Raw genomic sequence first — 19,362 nt, 5'->3', positions numbered from 1 at the left:
CATATTTCCTGTTGCTGCAGGATTATTTTCCTGCTATAGAAAACAGGCTCAAATTAAGATCATTCATCTGTAGACTAAGAAAAACAACAAAAGACACATCAAATCAAATCAAATGTTATTTGTCACATACACACGGTTAGCAGATGTTAATGCGAGTTTAGCGAAATGCCTGTGCTTCTAGTTCCGACCATGCAGTAATATCTAACAAGTAATCTAACAATTTCACAATAACTACCTTATACACACAAGTGTAAAGGAATGAACAAGAACATGTACATATAAATATATGGATGAGTGATGGCCGTGCAGCATAGGCAAGATGCAGTAGATGGTATAGAGTACAATATATACATATGAGATGAGTAATGTAGGGTATGTAAACATTACATAAAGTGGCATAGTTTAAACTGACTAGTGATACATTTATTACATCCAATTTTTAATTATTAAAGTGGCTAGAGATTGATGGCTGTTTAACAGTCTGATGGCCTTGAGATAGAAGCTGTTTTTCAGTCTCTCGGTCCCAGCTTTGATGCACCTGTTCTGACCTCGCCTTCTGGATGATAGCGGGGTGAACAGGCAGTGGCTTCGGGTGGTTGTTGTCCTTGATGATCTTTTTGGCCTTCCTGTGACATCGGGTGGTGTAGGTGTCCTGGAGGGCAGGTAGTTTGCCCCCGGTGATGCGTTGTGAAGACCTCACTACCCTCTGGAGAGTCTTGCGGTTGTGGGCGGAGCAGTTGCTGTGCCAGGCGGTGCCGTACCAGGCGGTACCATCTTGGCTTTTTGCATTAGTTTCCCTAGATTAGGTCTATGTGTGGCTGCATTAGTTTCTGTAGTTTAGGTCTATGTGTGGCTGCATTAGTTTCTGTAGATTAGGTCTATGTGTGGCAGCAGGATGCCATCTTAGGATAATAAACAGAGCCGCCTTCAATATAACCTACATTGTTTCTATCTAAAACAAAATGCCCCCCCCAAAAAAAAAAATGGATAGGCCCTATACCGCTGCAGTTACCGCGAGGGACGCCATTTTCTTTGGAGCTTGTGTTGCACTGATACGTTCCCAGGTTTTCAAGACACCCACATGTCCTGGGCTAGTCCCCATGACTTGAAGAGAGGAGGAGGATGGTAGGAGATATGTCCTGGGCTAGTCCCCATGACTTAAAGAGAGGAGGAGGATGGTAGGAGATATGTCCTGGGCTAGTCCCCATGACTTGAAGAGAGGAGGAGGATGGTAGGAGATATGTCCTGGGCTAGTCCCCATGACTTGAAGAGAGGAGGATGGTAGGAGATATGTCCTGGGCTAGTCACCATGACTTGAAGAGAGGAGGATGGTAGGAGATATGTCCTGGGCTAGTCAGCATAACTTCAGGGACAGGTGCTGCAATGGACAGAATGTCAGAGATGTGCCTTGCTGTCTTTTGAGAGTCATCCTATGTTACAAAATAAGTGCCTTGCTCAAGGGCGGCGTAACGGTAGTAGACACCAGCAGCTCTTCAGTGGCCAATTCAGTCCCAACCTTTTCATCTCCTCTATACCCTCATGCAGGGCTACACACAGCCCCAATACAACACTGACTGATGGTTCCCTGTTATCCAATCATGTAGGCTGCTCTGACTGAGGAAGTCACTATCAGGGTGAGAAGATAGAAGGCTTGAGACCCACAAAACATCTTGTCAGTCAATCTCTGTCTACAACATGTTGTCTACACTCTTATAAGAAATGGTTCTATACAGAACCAATAGGTTCTATATAAAACCCCAATGAGCCCTTGTTTCTGGATGAGGGAACTGCAGAATAGAACAGAGCAGGCCTAGAGTAGAGGATTTGTATTTGTAGTACCGTGAACTGCCACAGAAGGAGCCCTCTGACAATTTGAACATGCCCTCCTGATTTGCATAGGCAAATAATGTTCTATATAATTATTGAGCGGAAACATGCTATTATAGCTCAATGGTGTCCAACAAAGTAGGATATTTCTCAATGAACTTAGTATTTAGAATCAAAAAGCCCTTTGGGCTCCCGAGTGGCGCGGCGGTCTAAGGCACTGCATCTCAGTGCTTGAGGCGTCATTACAGACACCCTGGCCCAGCGTCATCCGGGTTCACCGGTCTAGGCTGTCATTGTAAATAAGAATTTGTTCTTCCCGCTGGCTTGCCTAGTTAAATAAAGGTTACATTTTCAAGAACAAAAGGAGCTGTACTCTTATAGCCTAGATTTATATATCAAGTCGGTGGTTTCTTTAGCCCACATTTTGTTCACTCTATCATTATCATCCCAAATGGTTACATTTTCTATCCTAGGCTCCTACCACATACCAGGCCTCTTTAATTAGTCTAGGAACGAAGATATACAAAATATTTTCACTCAAGATTAGAATCGAATGAGAGAAGTGCCCCCACTTTATGGGGGTACAGTTTAATTAGGTGAAGGTTCTTTTGTAGGAAATTAAAAATCTGATTAGCCTGGCTCGTTCCCGTTCCCGAACAGACGGGGATTACCAAAGCCCCTCTTATTATTGTAAAGCACACGTCAGCTAAATAAAAAGACTATCCACCCATTTCCAGAGCGGATAAATACAGCCTAGACATAGCCTACTACAACACGCAGCCTCAGCCAGCCAGACGTATCCTAGTCCTAAACGTTAATACCGTAGGTAATTCCACTCTTCGCTGCATGTGGAGTGTGAGTGTGGACAGCTAGAAATATGTTGACTGAGTCACTGCTGCCACATTCCAGGAGAGGAGGACTGCCCGGGCTGCCTCTCTTCTGATAAGCATCCTATGGTCTTCTGTACAAGTCAAGATGGCGGTGTCGGCAACGGAAAAGGACGCAATAGTGAGTACTACAATTTTCAGGAAAACAGCGGTTTGCTTGGAATTTGTTGTTTTCTGTATCTGCACGTAAAACGTTGAAGCGTGTCATTTGTGGAGAGCTATAATTAACGTCATCATGAAGTTTGTATTATTGTGTGGAGTAATATGGCAATAGGCTGCCTGTGCATTCCCAAGCACAGCCCGAGTCGACCTCTGATGTGGGCGCGGAACAAATTCAATGATTCTGCATGATAACATGTTTCTGTGTGGTGCTCACCTAGGTCGTTTGACCGATACGGTGCATTACTTCTCGTTATCAGTTTACAATGTGGGCTGTCTATGTGCGGGTTGGTGGTAATGACCGACCGTTCTCACAGGTTTTACTTTCTCTAGTCTAGAACATGACACATGTTTTGACAGCCATGGGTTTCCCCACCTTTTCATTGTTGAATAGCGGCATGAGGACCATGCAGAGAAGACATCTAGAGCAATATGCAGCCTTTTAAAACGCTAGGCTACTCCGCCCATTGAGTAGGCTGCTATCGTTTAGGCTGTACCTGATCAATACGTTGTGTTTTTTTCTTTCCCTTTTGTCTCTGGTGGTTTTGAAGAATACTGAAGATGACCATCACAACGATTCGTTCGGGAACCCCGGGCTTATATCACCGGATAGGGAGGACATTGCACGGCTTCTGGTGGGACGATTCATCCTGAAACATCCACGTTATTCAATATATACGCCTGTATTATTTTCTTTGTCCACGTTGTGATGATGGTTTAAATGTGATGATTTAAAATAAAATGTTGTCTCTCAATCATAGAAGGTGCCATTCAGCGGCCGCATCAGAGGTGGTATGAGGCCGGGGAAGAAGGTCATTGTCATGGGCATTGTTGATCTGGAGCCGGACAGGTAGGCTAAAACAATAACCTCCACTCATTAGGTCTTAGCTCTGGTCCATGTCGTTGGACAGGCAGGCTAAAACAATAACCTCCACTCATTAGGTCTTAGCTCTGGTCCATGTCGTTGGACAGGTAGGCTAAAACAATAACCTCCACTCATTAGGTCTTAGCTCTGGTCCATGTCGTTGGACAGGTAGGCTAAAACAATAACCTCCACTCATTAGGTCTTAGCTCTGGTCCATGTCGTTGGACAGGTAGGCTAAAACAATATCCTCCACTCATTAGGTCTTAGCTCTGGTCCATGTCGTTGGACAGGCAGGCTAAAACAATAACCTCCACTCATTAGGTCTTAGCTCTGGTCCATGTCGTTGGACAGGTAGGCTAAAACAATAACCTCCACTCATTAGGTCTTAGCTCTGGTCCATGTCGTTGGACAGGTAGGCTAAAACAATAACCTCCACTCATTAGGTCTTAGCTCTGGTCCATGTCGTTGGACAGGTAGGCTAAAACAATAACCTCCACTCATTAGGTCTTAGCTCTGGTCCATGTCGTTGGACAGGTAGGCTAAAACAATAATCTCCACTCATTAGGTCTTAGCTCTGGTCCATGTCGTTGGACAGGTAGGCTAAAACAATAACCTCCACTCATTAGGTCTTAGCTCTGGTCCATGTCGTTGGACAGGCAGGCTAAAACAATAACCTCCACTCATTAGGTCTTAGCTCTGGTCCATGTCGTTGGACAGGCAGGCTAAAACAATAACCTCCACTCATTAGGTCTTAGCTCTGGTCCATGTCGTTGGACAGGCAGGCTAAAACAATAACCTCCACTCATTAGGTCTTAGCTCTGGTCCATGTCGTTGGACAGGCAGGCTAAAACAATAACCTCCACTCATTAGGTCTTAGCTCTGGTCCATGTCGTTACGTGCAGCTTGCTGATGCTGAGACTTCAACTTATTCTTGTAGAAGAGAAGGCGCTCTGGACTGGAGCTAACTAGGTCTATTTGTCAACTGCACCCTGGCTTATCTGAATGAATGTCATTACCAACTTCTTATCTTTCATATACTGCTTTTTCATTAGCTTGTAAGTCCCATTCCATTTTAGGTGGAGATCTGATTCTGTAAGAATGTAGCCTACAGAATGAATTGTTGTGGACCTGTGTATTACATGTTTAATTGGTGAAATGCTGTGTTTTCTATGTTATGTCTGCTGAAGAATGTGAATCTAGCCTAATAAGGAGAGAGAACATTTATTGTAAAAGACAGAATCGAACACAGGCTCAGAAAGGAAAAAGTTCAAAAGAATAATTTATTAGCAGCATGGCAGAAGGCAAAGAAAAAGCCCGGGGGAGGTGAAGAGGAAACATGGAGAACTGTGTGGGTGGGTGTGTTGAGAACGGAGGGCTTTTTCATAATGCAAGGCAGGGTGTTCACCTCCACAGTCAGGCCAGACTGAGGCAGCGCTGGTCTGTCAAGAATGGCACCCTATTCCCTATGTAGGCAACTAGGGCTACATTGGCCCTCATCAAACGTAGTGTGCTACGAAGGGGATAGTGTGCCAGTTGGGACACAGCTTGTTGAGACATTTTAGGGTGTGTCCTTTATAGGCCTCAATAGAAACTAATGGTCAGTTTAAAAACACATTTAGTGACATCAGTTTTAAATGCCTGGCGCACAATATTTATGTGGAAGTTCATGGCAGATGTCAACATGCTGCTCCTCCAGATGCAAAACATAATGACAACATTTATGTGGTGTTTCTCCTACACAGACACCACGTCCCTATAGGCCCTCCTACGTCCCCTACAGCACCACGTCCCTATGGGCCCTCCTACGTCCCCTACAGCACCATGTCCCTATAGGCCCTCCTACGTCCCCTACAGCACCACGTCCCTATAGGCCCTCCTCTATGTCCCCTACAGCATCATGTCCCTATAGGCGCTCCTCTATGTCCCCTACAGCGTCATGTCCCTATAGGCCCTCCTCTGTCCCCTACAGCGTCATGTCCCTATAGGCCCTCCTCTATGTCCCCTACAGCGTCATGTCCCTATAGGCCCTCCTCTATGTCCCCTACAGCATCATGTCCCTATAGGCCCTCCTCTATGTCCCCTACAGCATCATGTCCCTATAGGCCCTCCTCTATGTCCCCTACAGCATCATGTCCCTATAGGCCCTCCTCTATGTCCCCTACAGCATCATGTCCCTATAGGCCCTCCTCTATGTCCCCTACAGCATCATGTCCCTATAGGCCCTCCTCTATGTCCCCTACAGCATCATGTCCCTATAGGCCCCCCTCTCTGTCTCTTACAGCTCCATTACCATTGTCCCCATAGGGACAGGTTATCCTAGGGCTCCCACTAAAGGACAGGTTGCCCTAGGGCTCCCACTAAGGGACAGGTTATCCTAGGGCTCCCACTAAAGGACAGGTTGCCCTAGGGCTCCCACTAAGGGACAGGTTACCCTAGGGCTCCCACTAAAGGACAGGTTACCCTAGGGCTCCCACTAAAGGACAGGTTACCCTAGGGCTCCCACTAAAGGACAGGTTACCCTAGGGCTCCCACTAAGGGACAGGTTACCCTAGGGCTCCCACTAAGGGACAGGTTACCCTAGGGCTCCCACTAAAGGACAGGTTACCCTAGGGCTCCCACTAAGGGACAGGTTACCCTAGGGCTCCCACTAAGGGACAGGTTACCCTAGGGCTCCCACTAAGGGATTGGTTACCCAAGGGCTCCCACTAAGGGACAGGTTACCCTAGGGCTCCCACTAAGGGACAGGTTACCCTAGGGCTCCCACTAAGGGACAGGTTGCCCTAGGGCTCCCACTAAGGGACAGGTTACCCTAGGGCTCCCACTAAGGGACAGGTTGCCCTAGGGCTCCCACTAAGGGACAGGTTGCCCTAGGGCTCCCACTAAGGGACAGGTTGCCCTAGGGCTCCCACTAAGGGACAGGTTGCCCTAGGGCTCCCACTAAGGGACAGGTTGCCCTAGGGCTCCCACTAAGGGACAGGTTGCCCTAGGGCTCCCACTAAGGGACAGGTTGCCCTAGGGCTCCCACTAAGGGACATGTTGCCCTAGGGCTCCCACTAAGGGACATGTTGCCCTAGGGCTCCCACTAAGGGACAGGTTGCCCTAGGGCTCCCACTAAGGGACAGGTTGCCCTAGGGCTCCCACTAAGGGACAGGTTGCCCTAGGGCTCCCACTAAGGGACAGGTTGCCCTAGGGCTCCCACTAAGGGACAGGTTGCCCTAGGGCTCCCACTAAGGGACAGGTTGCCCTAGGGCTCCCACTAAGGGACAGGTTGCCCTAGGGCTCCCACTAAGGGACAGGTTGCCCTAGGGCTCCCACTAAGGGACAGGTTGCCCTAGGGCTCCCACTAAGGGACAGGTTACCCTAGGGCTCCCACTAAGGGACAGGTTGCCCTAGGGCTCCCACTAAGGGACAGGTTAGCCCTAGGGCTCCCACTAAGGGACAGGTTGCCCTAGGGCTCCCACAAAGGGACAGGTTGCCCTAGGGCTCCCACAAAGGGACAGGTTGCCCTAGGGCTCCCACAAAGGGACAGGTTGCCCTAGGGCTCCCACAAAGGGACAGGTTGCCCTAGGGCTCCCACTAAGGGACAGGTTACCCTAGGGCTCCCACTAAGGGACAGGTTACCCTAGGGCTCCCACTAAGGGACAGGTTACCCTAGGGCTCCCACTAAAGGACAGGTTACCCTAGGGCTCCCACTAAAGGACAGGTTACCCTAGGGCTCCCACTAAAGGACAGGTTACCTAGGGCTCCCACTAAAGGACAGGTTACCTAGGGTAAAAAGGGATATTGTTAAACCAGCACAAGGACACCTATTTCTTTTTTCTTCTCTACGTTTCTTTCTGTCTCAGCTTTGACGTCAGCCTGACTTGCGGCCGCGGCACAGAGAAGGAGGAACCACAGCCGGATGTGGCCCTGAAACTCAGCGCTCGATTCGCCGAGCGGCAGTTTCTGCGTAACTCCCGCGTCTCGGGAAAATGGAGCGAGGAGGAGAAGTCTATCGACTACTTCCCCTTCATCCCTGACCAGCCCTTCAGGGTACCTGTTACACTGATCCTAATATCTAACCTCTAATCCTAACCCCTAAAATATCATCCTAACCTTTAATCCTAACCCCTAACCTTTAATCCTAACCTCTAATCCTAACCCCTAACCTCTAATCCCAACCCCGAACCTCTAATGCTAACCCCTACCCCTTAATCCATAACCCTAACTGGACCAGGCCTTCAAGATACCATAACACTCCACTCTCTTTTTAAATTCTAACCCCTAACCCGACCATCCCTTCAGGGTACCGAGAACACTTCACGTTCTTATCCAACTTGTCCCAAATGGCACCACATCCCTTTTCTAGTAGACTTCTTTTGACCAGAGCCCTATGGGGCCACTGTTAACAAGGGTCTTAACTTCACGATAATTGGCCTTCCACCACTATCTCTATCTCATACACTCCCTCGCTCTACCCCTCTCTGACTTGTCTTTAGTTGCTGTGATATGATTCAGTACAGACGTTATGTAAAGATATAGCCCAGTGATAAGGAACACACATTGTTCCTTGTTGTGGTTTTAGTGTAAAGCAGGTTGCTCCAGTCACACATTTGTCAGAGGATGAGGGTTAGAGTTGTCAGAGGATGAGGGTTAGAGATGTCAGAGGATGAGGGTTAGAGATGTCAGAGGATGAGGGTTAGAGATGTTAGAGATGTCAGAGGATGAGGGTTAGAGATGTCAGAGGATGAGGGTCAGAGATGTCAGAGGATGAGGGTCAGAGATGTCAGAGGATGAGGGTCAGAGATGTCAGAGGATGAGGGTCAGAGATGTCAGAGGATGAGAGATGTCAGAGGATGAGGGTCAGAGATGTCAGAGGATGAGAGATGTCAGAGGATGAGGGTCAGAGATGTCAGAGGATGAGAGATGTCAGAGGATGAGGGTCAGAGATGTCAGAGGATGAGAGTCGGAGATGTCGGAGGATGAGGGTCAGAGGATGAGGGTCGGAGATGTCGGAGGATGAGGGTCAGAGGATGAGGGTCGGAGATGTCGGAGGATGAGGGTCAGAGGATGAGGGTCGGAGGATGAGGGTCGGAGATGTCGGAGGATGAGGGTCAGAGGATGAGGGTCGGAGATGTCGGAGGATGAGGGTCAGAGGATGAGGGTCGGAGATGTCGGAGGATGAGGGTCAGAGGATGAGGGTCGGAGATGTCGGAGGATGAGGGTCAGAGGATGAGGGTCGGAGATGTCGGAGGATGGGGGTCGGAGGATGAGGGTCGGAGATGTCAGAGGATGAGGGTCGGAGGATGAGGGTCAGAGATGTCGGAGGATGAGGGTCGGAGGATGAGGGTCGGAGGATGAGGGTCGGAGATGTTGGAGGATGAGGGTCGGAGGATGAGGGTCGGAGGATGAGGGTCGGAGATGTGATTAGTTATGTAAAACCTAACAAGCTCTCTTTCATTTGGAGAAAGAACCACATGGCCACATTATGTGACTTAGTTTAGAAATGGGGTGTTTTATTCTGTTCTCTCTCTCTTCTTGCCTTTTCTCTTTCTCCATCTCTCTCGCTCTCTATCTATCCAGATCGAGATCCACTGCGAGCACACGCGCTTCCGGATATTTGTGGATGGAAACCCGCTCTTTGACTTTTTTCACAAAGTGAAATCTTTGCCGTCCATCGATACAGTGAGGATAGAAGGGGGTCTACAGATCACCAAGCTAGGCTAACCAACCCAGCTGCCATGCCTGTGTGTGACACAACAAGAACTCAATACAGGTGAACACACACACACCTGTTACTACAATACCCACAATGCAACACTGCAGCGCCTAGCGCTTTGGAAAGGCCTCGCCATCCCGGTTTGGTTCTGCCATCACTCCTCTTCTTCTTCTTTCCCTTTTATCTTGTCATGTCTCTACCAAGATCTGACGTTATTGTGACCTTCCTAATTGTTGGTTGAATGGTTGCAATGCAACGCAGCTCTGCGTGTCTTTGTTCTGAAAGAATTCCTTTGTTTTCTTCCTCAGTTCTGTGTGTGTCAGGGATCTCACAATATAAACGCCTGCTCATGGTTACCAAGCATCCTATGGGGATTTTGCTGAGAGAGGGAGCCCTATTCCAAATGTAATAGTGCACTGCTTTTGGGGCACTATTGGGCACTAGAGTGCTATTTGGGACACAACCGTAGAGCACCAAGAAGTATTTGCTTTCATGTGGAGAAATCCTACAATTCTCAGGAGGTTTCTCAGGAATCAACACCATTTATCACCTAAATGAGGGTTATTTCGTGGGGTTGACAAGCTCAATATTATGGGAGCTTCCATTTTTGCACTCCCTTCCTGTTCTTGAATTGGGTTTTATTGGTTGGTTGGTTGTCATGGTTATTGGCATCCTAACTCAATGACCTACATACAGAGGTGCATTCTAAATAGCATTTTATTCCCTATATAGTGCGCTACTTTGATCAGGGCCCATTGGGCTCTGGCCAAAAGTAGTGCACTACGTAGGGAATAGGGTGCCATTTGGAAAGGGAAATGCGGAATATATTGTGGAGTCTCAGCAAGATGTACCGTAGCAGCTTTTTGATTGAAATGTCTTGTAACTGTATGCAGTGTATTAATGGTGGTTCTTACTCACAATTTCAGTTCATTGCAACCATTCTCCTCCTGTAGATATAGATATTGCACTGACATAGAGCTACATGGTAGTGAATAGAATGTATAGTTCATTTGGAGCTTCGTTTACATTGCTTATTTAAGAGTGATGAACGATTGGTTCATTTAAAGGGGTAGTTCACCACAAAATCCAATTTTATCAGATGTGTTTTATACCTCAACTGTTCTGTGTCGAGCTAATAAACTGGAATTAGAGGTGCCAATCTTTCCTATTCATTTGGGTTCTAGATGAGATCAGTAGGTTTCTCTGAAGACTCACAGCAGTCTAGACAACACAACACGTGGTGTGGAATATGGACTCAGATGGTCTTTCTAGACTTGAAAACATCCTAGCAAATTTTATCTTGGAGTGAACTATCCCTTTAAGGAGTTTGATTAACTGGACTCTGACTTGTAAATGAAGAAAAACCCCAGAGTGAAAACACACCCAGCGATGGCCTGCACTTAGCCTAAACAACCATTCCACTCAAACCTCGCTGTCACAGACCAGATTATTACTGTATATGCAAATGGTGGATTCTCTTCCACACTTGAGCATTTTTTAAACCAGGGTCGTATTCATTAGTGCACACCGAAGTGAAATGTTTTGCCCAAAATAAAAAACAGTTGACCCGAAACTGTAATCGGTACTTTTGGAAGTTTAGACTGTTCCGTTAGCTAGCGATTAGCGGTTGACTGTTGTGAAGAATCTGTTATGAATGTACAGCAGCCATGTTTTTCTATGGTAGCATACCCACTGGGAACAGACGTCAGTTCAACGTCTAGTTTTCATTTCAATTTGGTTGAGTTGTCAACTAACGTGAAATCAACAGAGTTTCACCATGTCATTGGATTTAGGTTAAACGTTGGGTGAAAAAAAGGTCCTTATGTTGATGACTTTTTGCAAATCCAATCAGTTTTCCACATTGATTCAATGTCATCACAAATACTTTTTGGGTTGTTGAAATGACGTGGAAACAACGTTGATTCAACCAATTTCCGCATCTGAAATGGCACCTTACACTTCTAGAAAAAAAAGGTGCTATCTACCTGGAACCAAAAAGGGTGTTACCTGGAACCAGAATGTTCTCCTATGGGGACAGCAGAAGAGCCCTTTTGGAACGCTTTTTTCTAAGAGTGTATTACCTATTTAGTGCACTACTTTGGATCAGTGCCCACCACTTCATCAACACACAGAGATGCTACTGTTCACCAATAACTGTCATATGACTCAGTGGTTTAGTGGAGGGTAAATTCACGTGATCGCAGCTCACACACCTTTTGTATTCTGCGTAAGCATTTACCCACCTATTGCAGAATAATGCTTTGAAAATATATAGAGTGTTACTTTACTCACCACAAACAGGGATCAGAGTTTACCTACCTATTGTTATTTACCACGACATCACTGATATGCCTCTAACAACACACTGCCCCATGTCTATGGCCCAATGCATCTTTCTCTCTCGCTGGACTCACTGCATCTCTCTCTATCTCTCGCTCTCTCGAAACCGAGCCAGGAGAGCAAGAATGGGGCACACGGACATCACATGGTGCCTAGGGGAGCTATTGTGCTCCATCAAAGCTCTCTATTGTCTCTTACTGGGCTTAGTTGTTGGATCTCTCCTCCTCTATATTGTCTCTTTCTGGGCTTAGTTGTTGGATCTCTCCTCCTCTATATTGTCTCTTACTGGGCTTAGTTGTTGGATCTCTCCTCTCTGTGGGCTTAGTTGTTGGATCTCTCCTCTCTGTGGGCTTAGTTGTTGGATCTCTCCTCTCTGTGGGCTTAGTTGTTGGATCTCTCCTCTCTGTGGGCTTAGTTGTTGGATCTCTCTTGTCTCTTACTGGGCTTAGTTGTTGGATCTCTCCTCTATATTGTCTCTTACTGGGCTTAGTTGTTGGATCTCTCCTTCTCTCTATTGTCTCTTACTGGGCTTAGTTGTTGGATCTCTCCTTCTCTCTGTCTCTTACTGGGCTTAGTTGTTGGATCTCTCCTCTATATTGTCTCTTACTGGGCTTAGTTGTTGGATCTCTCCTCTATATTGTCTCTTACTGGGCTTAGTTGTTGGATCTCTCCTCTATATTGTCTCTTACTGGGCTTAGTTGTTGGATCTCTCCTCTATATTGTCTCTTACTGGGCTTAGTTGTTGGATCTCTCCTTCTCTCTATTGTCTCTTACTGGGCTTAGTTGTTGGATCTCTCCTTCTCTCTATTGTCTCTTACTGGGCTTAGTTGTTGGATCTCTCCTTCTCTCTGTCTCTTACTGGGCTTAGTTGTTGGATCTCTCCTTCTCTATATTTTCTCTTTCTGGGCTTAGTTGTTGGATCTCTCCTCTATATTGTCTCTTACTGGGCTTAGTTGTTGGATCTCTCCTTCTCTATATTGTCTCTTACTGGGCTTAGTTGTTGGATCTCTACTTCTCTATATCGTCTCTTACTGGGCTTAGTTGTTGGATCTCTCCTTCTCTATATTTTCTCTTTCTGGGCTTAGTTCTTGGATCTCTCCTCCATATTGTCTCTTGCTGGGCTTAGTTGTTGGATCTCTCCTTCTCTATATCGTCTCTTACTGGGCTTAGTTGTTGGATCTCTCCTTCTCTATATTGTCTCTTACTGGGCTTAGTTGTTGGATCTCTCCTTCTCTCTGTCTCTTACTGGGCTTAGTTGTTGGATCTCTCCTCTATATTGTCTCTTACTGGACTTAGTTGTGGGATCTCTCCTTCTCTATATCGTCTCTTACTGGGCTTAGTTGTTGGAAGGAGCGCTCATTCTTCAGTTGCCCCTACATAATGCACAACTTTGACCCTAACTTTAACCCTAACCCAAGACACGTTTGACCCTAAGTGCACTACTTTTGACCAGGGCCCAATGTATGGAATAGGGTGCCATTTGGGATGCGTATTTCCTGTTGGAAGCGAGTCAGCTCTGAGTTGTAGATGAGTAGGGAGGGACTTTGGATTAAAGGTGCTACACAGGATTTTTTAAATGGCATTATAATAGTGGAATGATAGTGTTTCACAGTATTACTTACCTGCTATGATATTTGCCTATTGATTTCTCCCATTGGACAGGCATCTGTTGTCAAAATGGGAAAGCTGTTTTGACTTTGTGGCTGTGTTATCTTTTTAAAATCTGGTCAAGTGGCCAATGTAGAAATCGCTCTGTAATTTCTTGATTAAAAAAATTCTACACTGTTCGCTCAATTTCAGTTTATGTGAGAAAACAAGCACTGAATAGTGTAGGGCAGGGGGATTCACCTCTGACCCTACGAGGTCCGGAGCCTGCTGGTTGTCTGTTCTACCTGATCATTAATATCACCCACCTGGTGTCCCAACAAAAAGCAGTGGAACTGGCTTGGAGGTCCAGTGTTGAGTTTGAGGGGTGTAGCTAAACATATGTTCAATAATAAAACATATATCGTTTTTCCAGCTGTTTGAAGCTGCTGGACCAAAACAGAAAGTAAAAGGCTCAGTTGTGAGTCTCCTCCATGTTACGGGAAATGGGATTCTGGGGATGTAGCACCTTTAAGTCATGATAACTTTGAAGGTTGAGGGGTTGGTTGTTTGGTGTTTATTTTCTTTGCTGTACAGTGCTTCAAATGGTCCCTTCCTTGGTTTACCCCTGTAAGATGCTTCAAATGGTCCCTTCCTTGGTTTACCCCTGTAAGATGCTTCAAATGGTCCCTTCCTTGGTTTACCCCTGTAAGATGCTTCAAATGGTCCCTTCCTTGGTTTACCCCTGTAAGATGCTTCAAATGGTCCCTTCCTTGGTTTACCCCTGTAAGATGCTTCAAATGGTCCCTTCCTTGGTTTACCCCTGTAAGATGCTTCAAATGGTCCCTTCCTTGGTTTACCCCTGTAAGATGCTTCAAATGGTCCCTTCCTTGGTTTACCCCTGTAAGATGCTTCAAATGGTCCCTTCCTTGGTTTACCCCTGTAAGATGCTTCAAATGGTCCCTTCCTTGGTTTACCCCTGTAAGATGCTTCAAATGGTCCCTTCCTTGGTTTACCCCTGTAAGATGCTTCAAATGGTCCCTTCCTTGGTTTACCCCTGTAAGATGCTTCAAATGGACCCTTCCTTGGTTTACCCCTGTAAGATGCTTCAAATGGTCCCTTCCTTGGTTTACCCCTGTAAGATGCTTCAAATGGACCCTTCCTTGGTTTAACCCTGTAAGATGCTTCAAATGGTCCCTTCCTTGGTTTACCCCTGTAAGATGCTTCAAATGGACCCTTCCTTGGTTTACCCCTGTAAGATGCTTCAAATGGACCCTTCCTTGGTTTACCCCTGTAAGATGCTTCAAATGGACCCTTCCTTGGTTTACCCCTGTAAGATGCTTCAAATGGACCCTTCCTTGGTTTAACCCTGTAAGATGCTTCAAATGGACCCTTCCTTGGTTTTGCCCAGATAGGCCACTGCACTGACTGAACCCTGTAGAGTGCATCACATTCCGCATGGGGGGATAGTGAATGGTTGGTAATGAATATGTGTGTGTGTGTGTGCTATATCAGACGTTCAGTCTCTGAACATCATTACAGTAGGCAATCCATGACAATATTCTGTGGGATGTTCAGTAGGCTACATATCCACAGGTCTTTTCTGTAAGAGAGCAATAACATCCTCCTCTCTGTCTTTTTCTCCTGGATGGTCACACAGGGTTTTCCTGAGGTACTAACATAGAGAACTCTTTTTTTGCATGACGGGCACTCATTTCCGTAAGGAAACTACAGTAGGCTATTAGGAAGGCAATACGGAGGACAGAGAGAGAGAGAGAGTTTCTATGAACCAGCCCAATGCACTGACCTCAACAGTATTGTATCCTTAATGTTGTATTAGGCTGAGTCTGGGTGTGTTTCGGGTGGCTGATTTCATTGTCGGTGCTGATCTGGCTGTAGCGAGTGGAAACTATCCCTCGTGAAACCACAACTTCTGGCTGTAGTGAGTTGGAAACTATCCCTCGTGAAACTACTTCATTTTAAATACAAACAAATATCCAGTTGCCCCATGGGAAAATAAGTAGACCTATATAATTCACATTGGAACTCCTTAAGAGACCTAACTTAATAACCTAATAATACATCTATGTATAAAAGTCCAAATTGTGGTTAAAACCAAGAGGCAGAATAAAAGACGTGTTCTAGTGCTTAATAATGTCATACATGTCACTCTAGCATCTCACCTGTGGTTCAGCCTGTTACATGTCACTCTAGCATCTCTCCTGTGGTTCAGCCTGTTACATGTCACTCTAGCATCTCGCCTGTGGTTCAGCCTGTCAGTTGTGGTCCAGGGGTCAACTTGAGAGGTCACTCACTCCCATGGCGCTGTATATCCAGGAAGAACGTGGGGAGGGAGATAACACAAAGACTTCCTGATTCACAACGTGGGGCGGGGGCTTATTCCGGAGGGGCACAACAACGTTAACATAGAAATACATTGTGTATAACAGTCATGTCTGTCTGTAATGTGAAATAGGAAATGGTAACCTGTCATTACTTCATATCTCTATCTGCAACAGCCTAGTAAATGGTGCATCCTACTGACTAAGCCCCTAGAAAGGCTTGTTTTGTGACTCTGTCTCATGATCCTAACTCCTCTACTGGCATTCAACTGGCATTCAAGCAAACATGCAGTACAGAAAATGTTACATTGGTCTTTTGCCATAAACTGCATAAATACTGATTAATCAGTCAATGCTAATTGGAAGAAATCAGGGTTGGACTTGATTGAAATGAGTTACTGTGATTTGAATGAGATGGTGTATTGCTGGAACACAGGAGCTACTAGGAGTTTTCCACAATGTGAAATACCTGCAGTGTTTGTTTGAACTCAGCCCTTGGGTCTACAGCTGCAGCCTGCCACAACACAAATACCATTCAACCCACTCTGACCTACACTGGCCTCAGAAAAACAGCAGAAAAACATGGAAGACTTTTGGTTTGAACTGAATGTCATTGCTCCCTGATTATAATCTGATGTTAACATGCCTTCGGACTTTGTACATATTTTGAACATGGCCTTGTTGGTTTGGTTTTTACATGAGAAAATGTGTCTATGTGCTTTATAGGCAAAACGTTTCGGTACGCTTGTGTTGTTGACAGACCTGGGTTGAAATACTATTTGATATCATTTCAAATACTTTATCTTGGCTCGACTGGCACAATGGAACCAATAGAATAGTCACAAGGACTGCAAGCCCCGCCCATCAGGCACTCCAGGCAGACTAGACTAGAGCAAACTCTGAACGTTTTTGAAAGATTTCAAGTAGTAATTGAACCCCGGTCTGGTTGTTGAAAACAAGTACTATGTGAGCATATTGTATATCTGAGAAGCCAAGATTATAGGTTTTCCTAGTTTTTGTTTTTAAACTTGTCAAAATATGTGATGTCTTTTTGTTCTTTCTACCAGCTGTGTTATAACCTAGTGAAGCATTACACTGCTGTTGGAAGGAAAAGGCCCAAGTCAATGGTTATGTACCAAATGGTACCCTATTCCTTACAAGTGACACTTCTTTTGACCAGAGATCTATGGGCCCTGATTTCAAAGTAGTGCACTACGGTACATAGGGAATAGGGTGCCATTTGGGATGCAGTAATTATTATAGCTTTTTTGGAAAAGCAAACTGTAGTTATTATGGAGTGTCCTATGTAGGTTAGGTTGTGTTGCTGTGTGTGTACAATCGGGCTTCCCTTTTCATTTATAAAGAGTCAAGAACAAGGTTATTTTCTTTTTTAAACAGTGCCTATTAAATACTAAAAGATGAACGCTTTTGAATTACAAGACATCTATAAAGTTAACTCTGACCAAGTTGTTCTCTCACCAATTAACATCAGATGAGGATTTAGGATGAGAAGTTTATTGTTTATTATGAAGTGTAAAAGAAGCCTGTCTGCTACAATATGTAAAGGGTTGTTTCTGTCTGATGTAGAGAGTGTTGTCTGACTGACTGACTCAGGAAAGAAGATCCCTGGTTAACAGGTTCATTCTCTATTCTGGGTTTTCAACAGAGGATCCTGCATATAACCAGTCCCACAGGAGCAATACAACTCTGTCTGTGTCCCAAAGGGCAATCTATTCCTTTATATAGAGCACTACTTTCAACTGGTCAAATGTAGGGAACTGTCGGGAATAGTGTGTTATTTGGGACACGCAGACTTATTATACACTATTTCCTAACTGAATGAAACCAAATTGAGTCATTCATGGAGAATTTTAACATTTTGCATTAGAGCATGTTTTGTTTGTGTGCATTAAAGGAGTAATTCCACTAGTTGTGCTCTCTTCCTCTTCAAATGTTTTCTTTTCCCATGCTTTTGTTAAAACAACTACTTTGTAGACCAATAAACGTGTCATCTTGGAATGTGCTGGTGCTCAATGTGTTTCATTCTGACAGGCTGAACCACAGTATGGAGCTCTTGACAACGAGCCATCAGGAAAACAAGGGAGTCTGTGTCCTGCCCCTGCCAAGCTGAGAGAGGAAGGAGATTGTGTGTGTGCATAAAATAAGTATGGGAGAGAGTGGTGTGTGTGTGTGTGTGTGTGTGTCTGAAAGAGAGTGCGAAAGAGAGAGAGATGAAGGGATGGAGACAGTGTGAGAAGGAGAGATAGGGGTAGAGTCCGCTGGTTTGACATTTGACGTCTTGCCTGACAGACACAAATGCCTTTGTCGCAGTCACTGAGTGATTACAGACAGGAAGTTATGTGGAGGAGCAGTGGAATGGGTTAAAGAAGCAATCGGCAATAACAAAGAGGTTACCCCACCACTGTTTTGGTAATAAACATCTGAGGGATGGAGCTGCAGAAATGTAACCACTCTCAAATTCATAGACCAAGCTTTGGATGTAAGGACTGACCATCCATGATATCAAAATGATCAGTATTTAAATTTTGACTGTTTTGATTTACAATTGCATTGTTTACAAGCAATTGTATACAACTAGCTGATATTTTAGGTTCTGATGGGTTCTGACAGATGAACTAATAAGCTCATTTAGAAGTTCTATTCTTCAAGAATCAATGGGTATTATCATTCATTTAAAAGTCCAAAATGGGGTGTACCAATCACAGATTGCCCCTTTCAAACTGCTTTCCTCAGCCTGGGATGCCTCGGGGAAAAACTAAGGGGAGGTGTCTGACATACAAACTGATATTTAATAAACAAAATGGTTCAAATGAGATAAAGGTTAGGGGTTAAGGTTGGAGTTAAGGTAAGGGTCCGTTTTTGTTTCATCGGGCTTTCAATGGAATGCTCAGGATGACTCGTGATGGTTGTTTATGGTCTGTACTGCCCCCTGCTGTTTCTTTAACAAACTGTTACCACTGGAATGTAGGCCAATGTACTGTTCAATAGTAACATTCTTATCACATTCCTATTAATAAGATCTAGCACCTTTTTGTATCAACATAAAATTATATTTATTTTTTATGATTTCAAGATGCCCTTTTATAGATGTGATTTTGTAGCGGTAGGTAGCCTAGTGGTTGAGTGTTGGGCCAGTAACCAAAAGGACACTGGTTTGAATCCCTGTACAGACTAGGTGAAAAATCTGTTGATGTGCCCTTGAGCAAGGCACTTAACCCGAATTGTCACTGAAACAGTGTCTGTTTCATAATGTAGAAACATCAGCTGTTATATGACTTGACTGATTCTATGATCTCTATTGGTAATAATGTGATGTAATCCTAAAAGATTATAGAGACGATCTGACATGATTGAACGTTACTCAGTAATCTAATCTGGTTGGAGTGATTGCTCGACATAATCTGAGTCTCATGAGCACAGATAGCCAGATAGAGTTCTGAGGCTCATTCAATGACTGTGTATTGCTGCCATAGCAGGCTCCAGAGTTGTGGATGTCAATATTGAATGTGGACTGATTGTGTCTGTCTCCCAAATGGCACCCTATTCCCTATATAGTGCACTACCTTTGACCAGCTGTGGTCAAAATTTGTGCACTACATAGGAATAAGGGTGCTATTTGGGATGCAAAATGACTGTTAT

General features: G+C 45.1%; 1 protein-coding gene across 1 annotated transcript; it reads left to right on the top strand.

The window, feature by feature from the left end:
• The first annotated feature begins 2,534 nt into the window (after window positions 1-2,534).
• On the top strand, window positions 2,535-17,725 carry LOC106577312 (galectin-related protein). The gene is made up of 5 exons (XM_045701817.1): window positions 2,535-2,835; window positions 3,425-3,508; window positions 3,635-3,723; window positions 7,584-7,770; window positions 9,301-17,725. The coding sequence occupies exons 1-5, from the start codon at window positions 2,803-2,805 to the stop codon at window positions 9,442-9,444; spliced, it is 537 nt and encodes a 178-aa protein (XP_045557773.1). The 5' UTR covers window positions 2,535-2,802; the 3' UTR covers window positions 9,445-17,725.
• The last annotated feature ends 1,637 nt before the right edge of the window (window positions 17,726-19,362 follow it).

This window comes from Salmo salar, chromosome ssa18 (genome assembly GCF_905237065.1).
Source record: "Salmo salar chromosome ssa18, Ssal_v3.1, whole genome shotgun sequence".
Classification (NCBI taxonomy): domain Eukaryota; kingdom Metazoa; phylum Chordata; class Actinopteri; order Salmoniformes; family Salmonidae; genus Salmo; species Salmo salar.
This window is presented reverse-complemented; position numbering and strand designations above follow the sequence as displayed.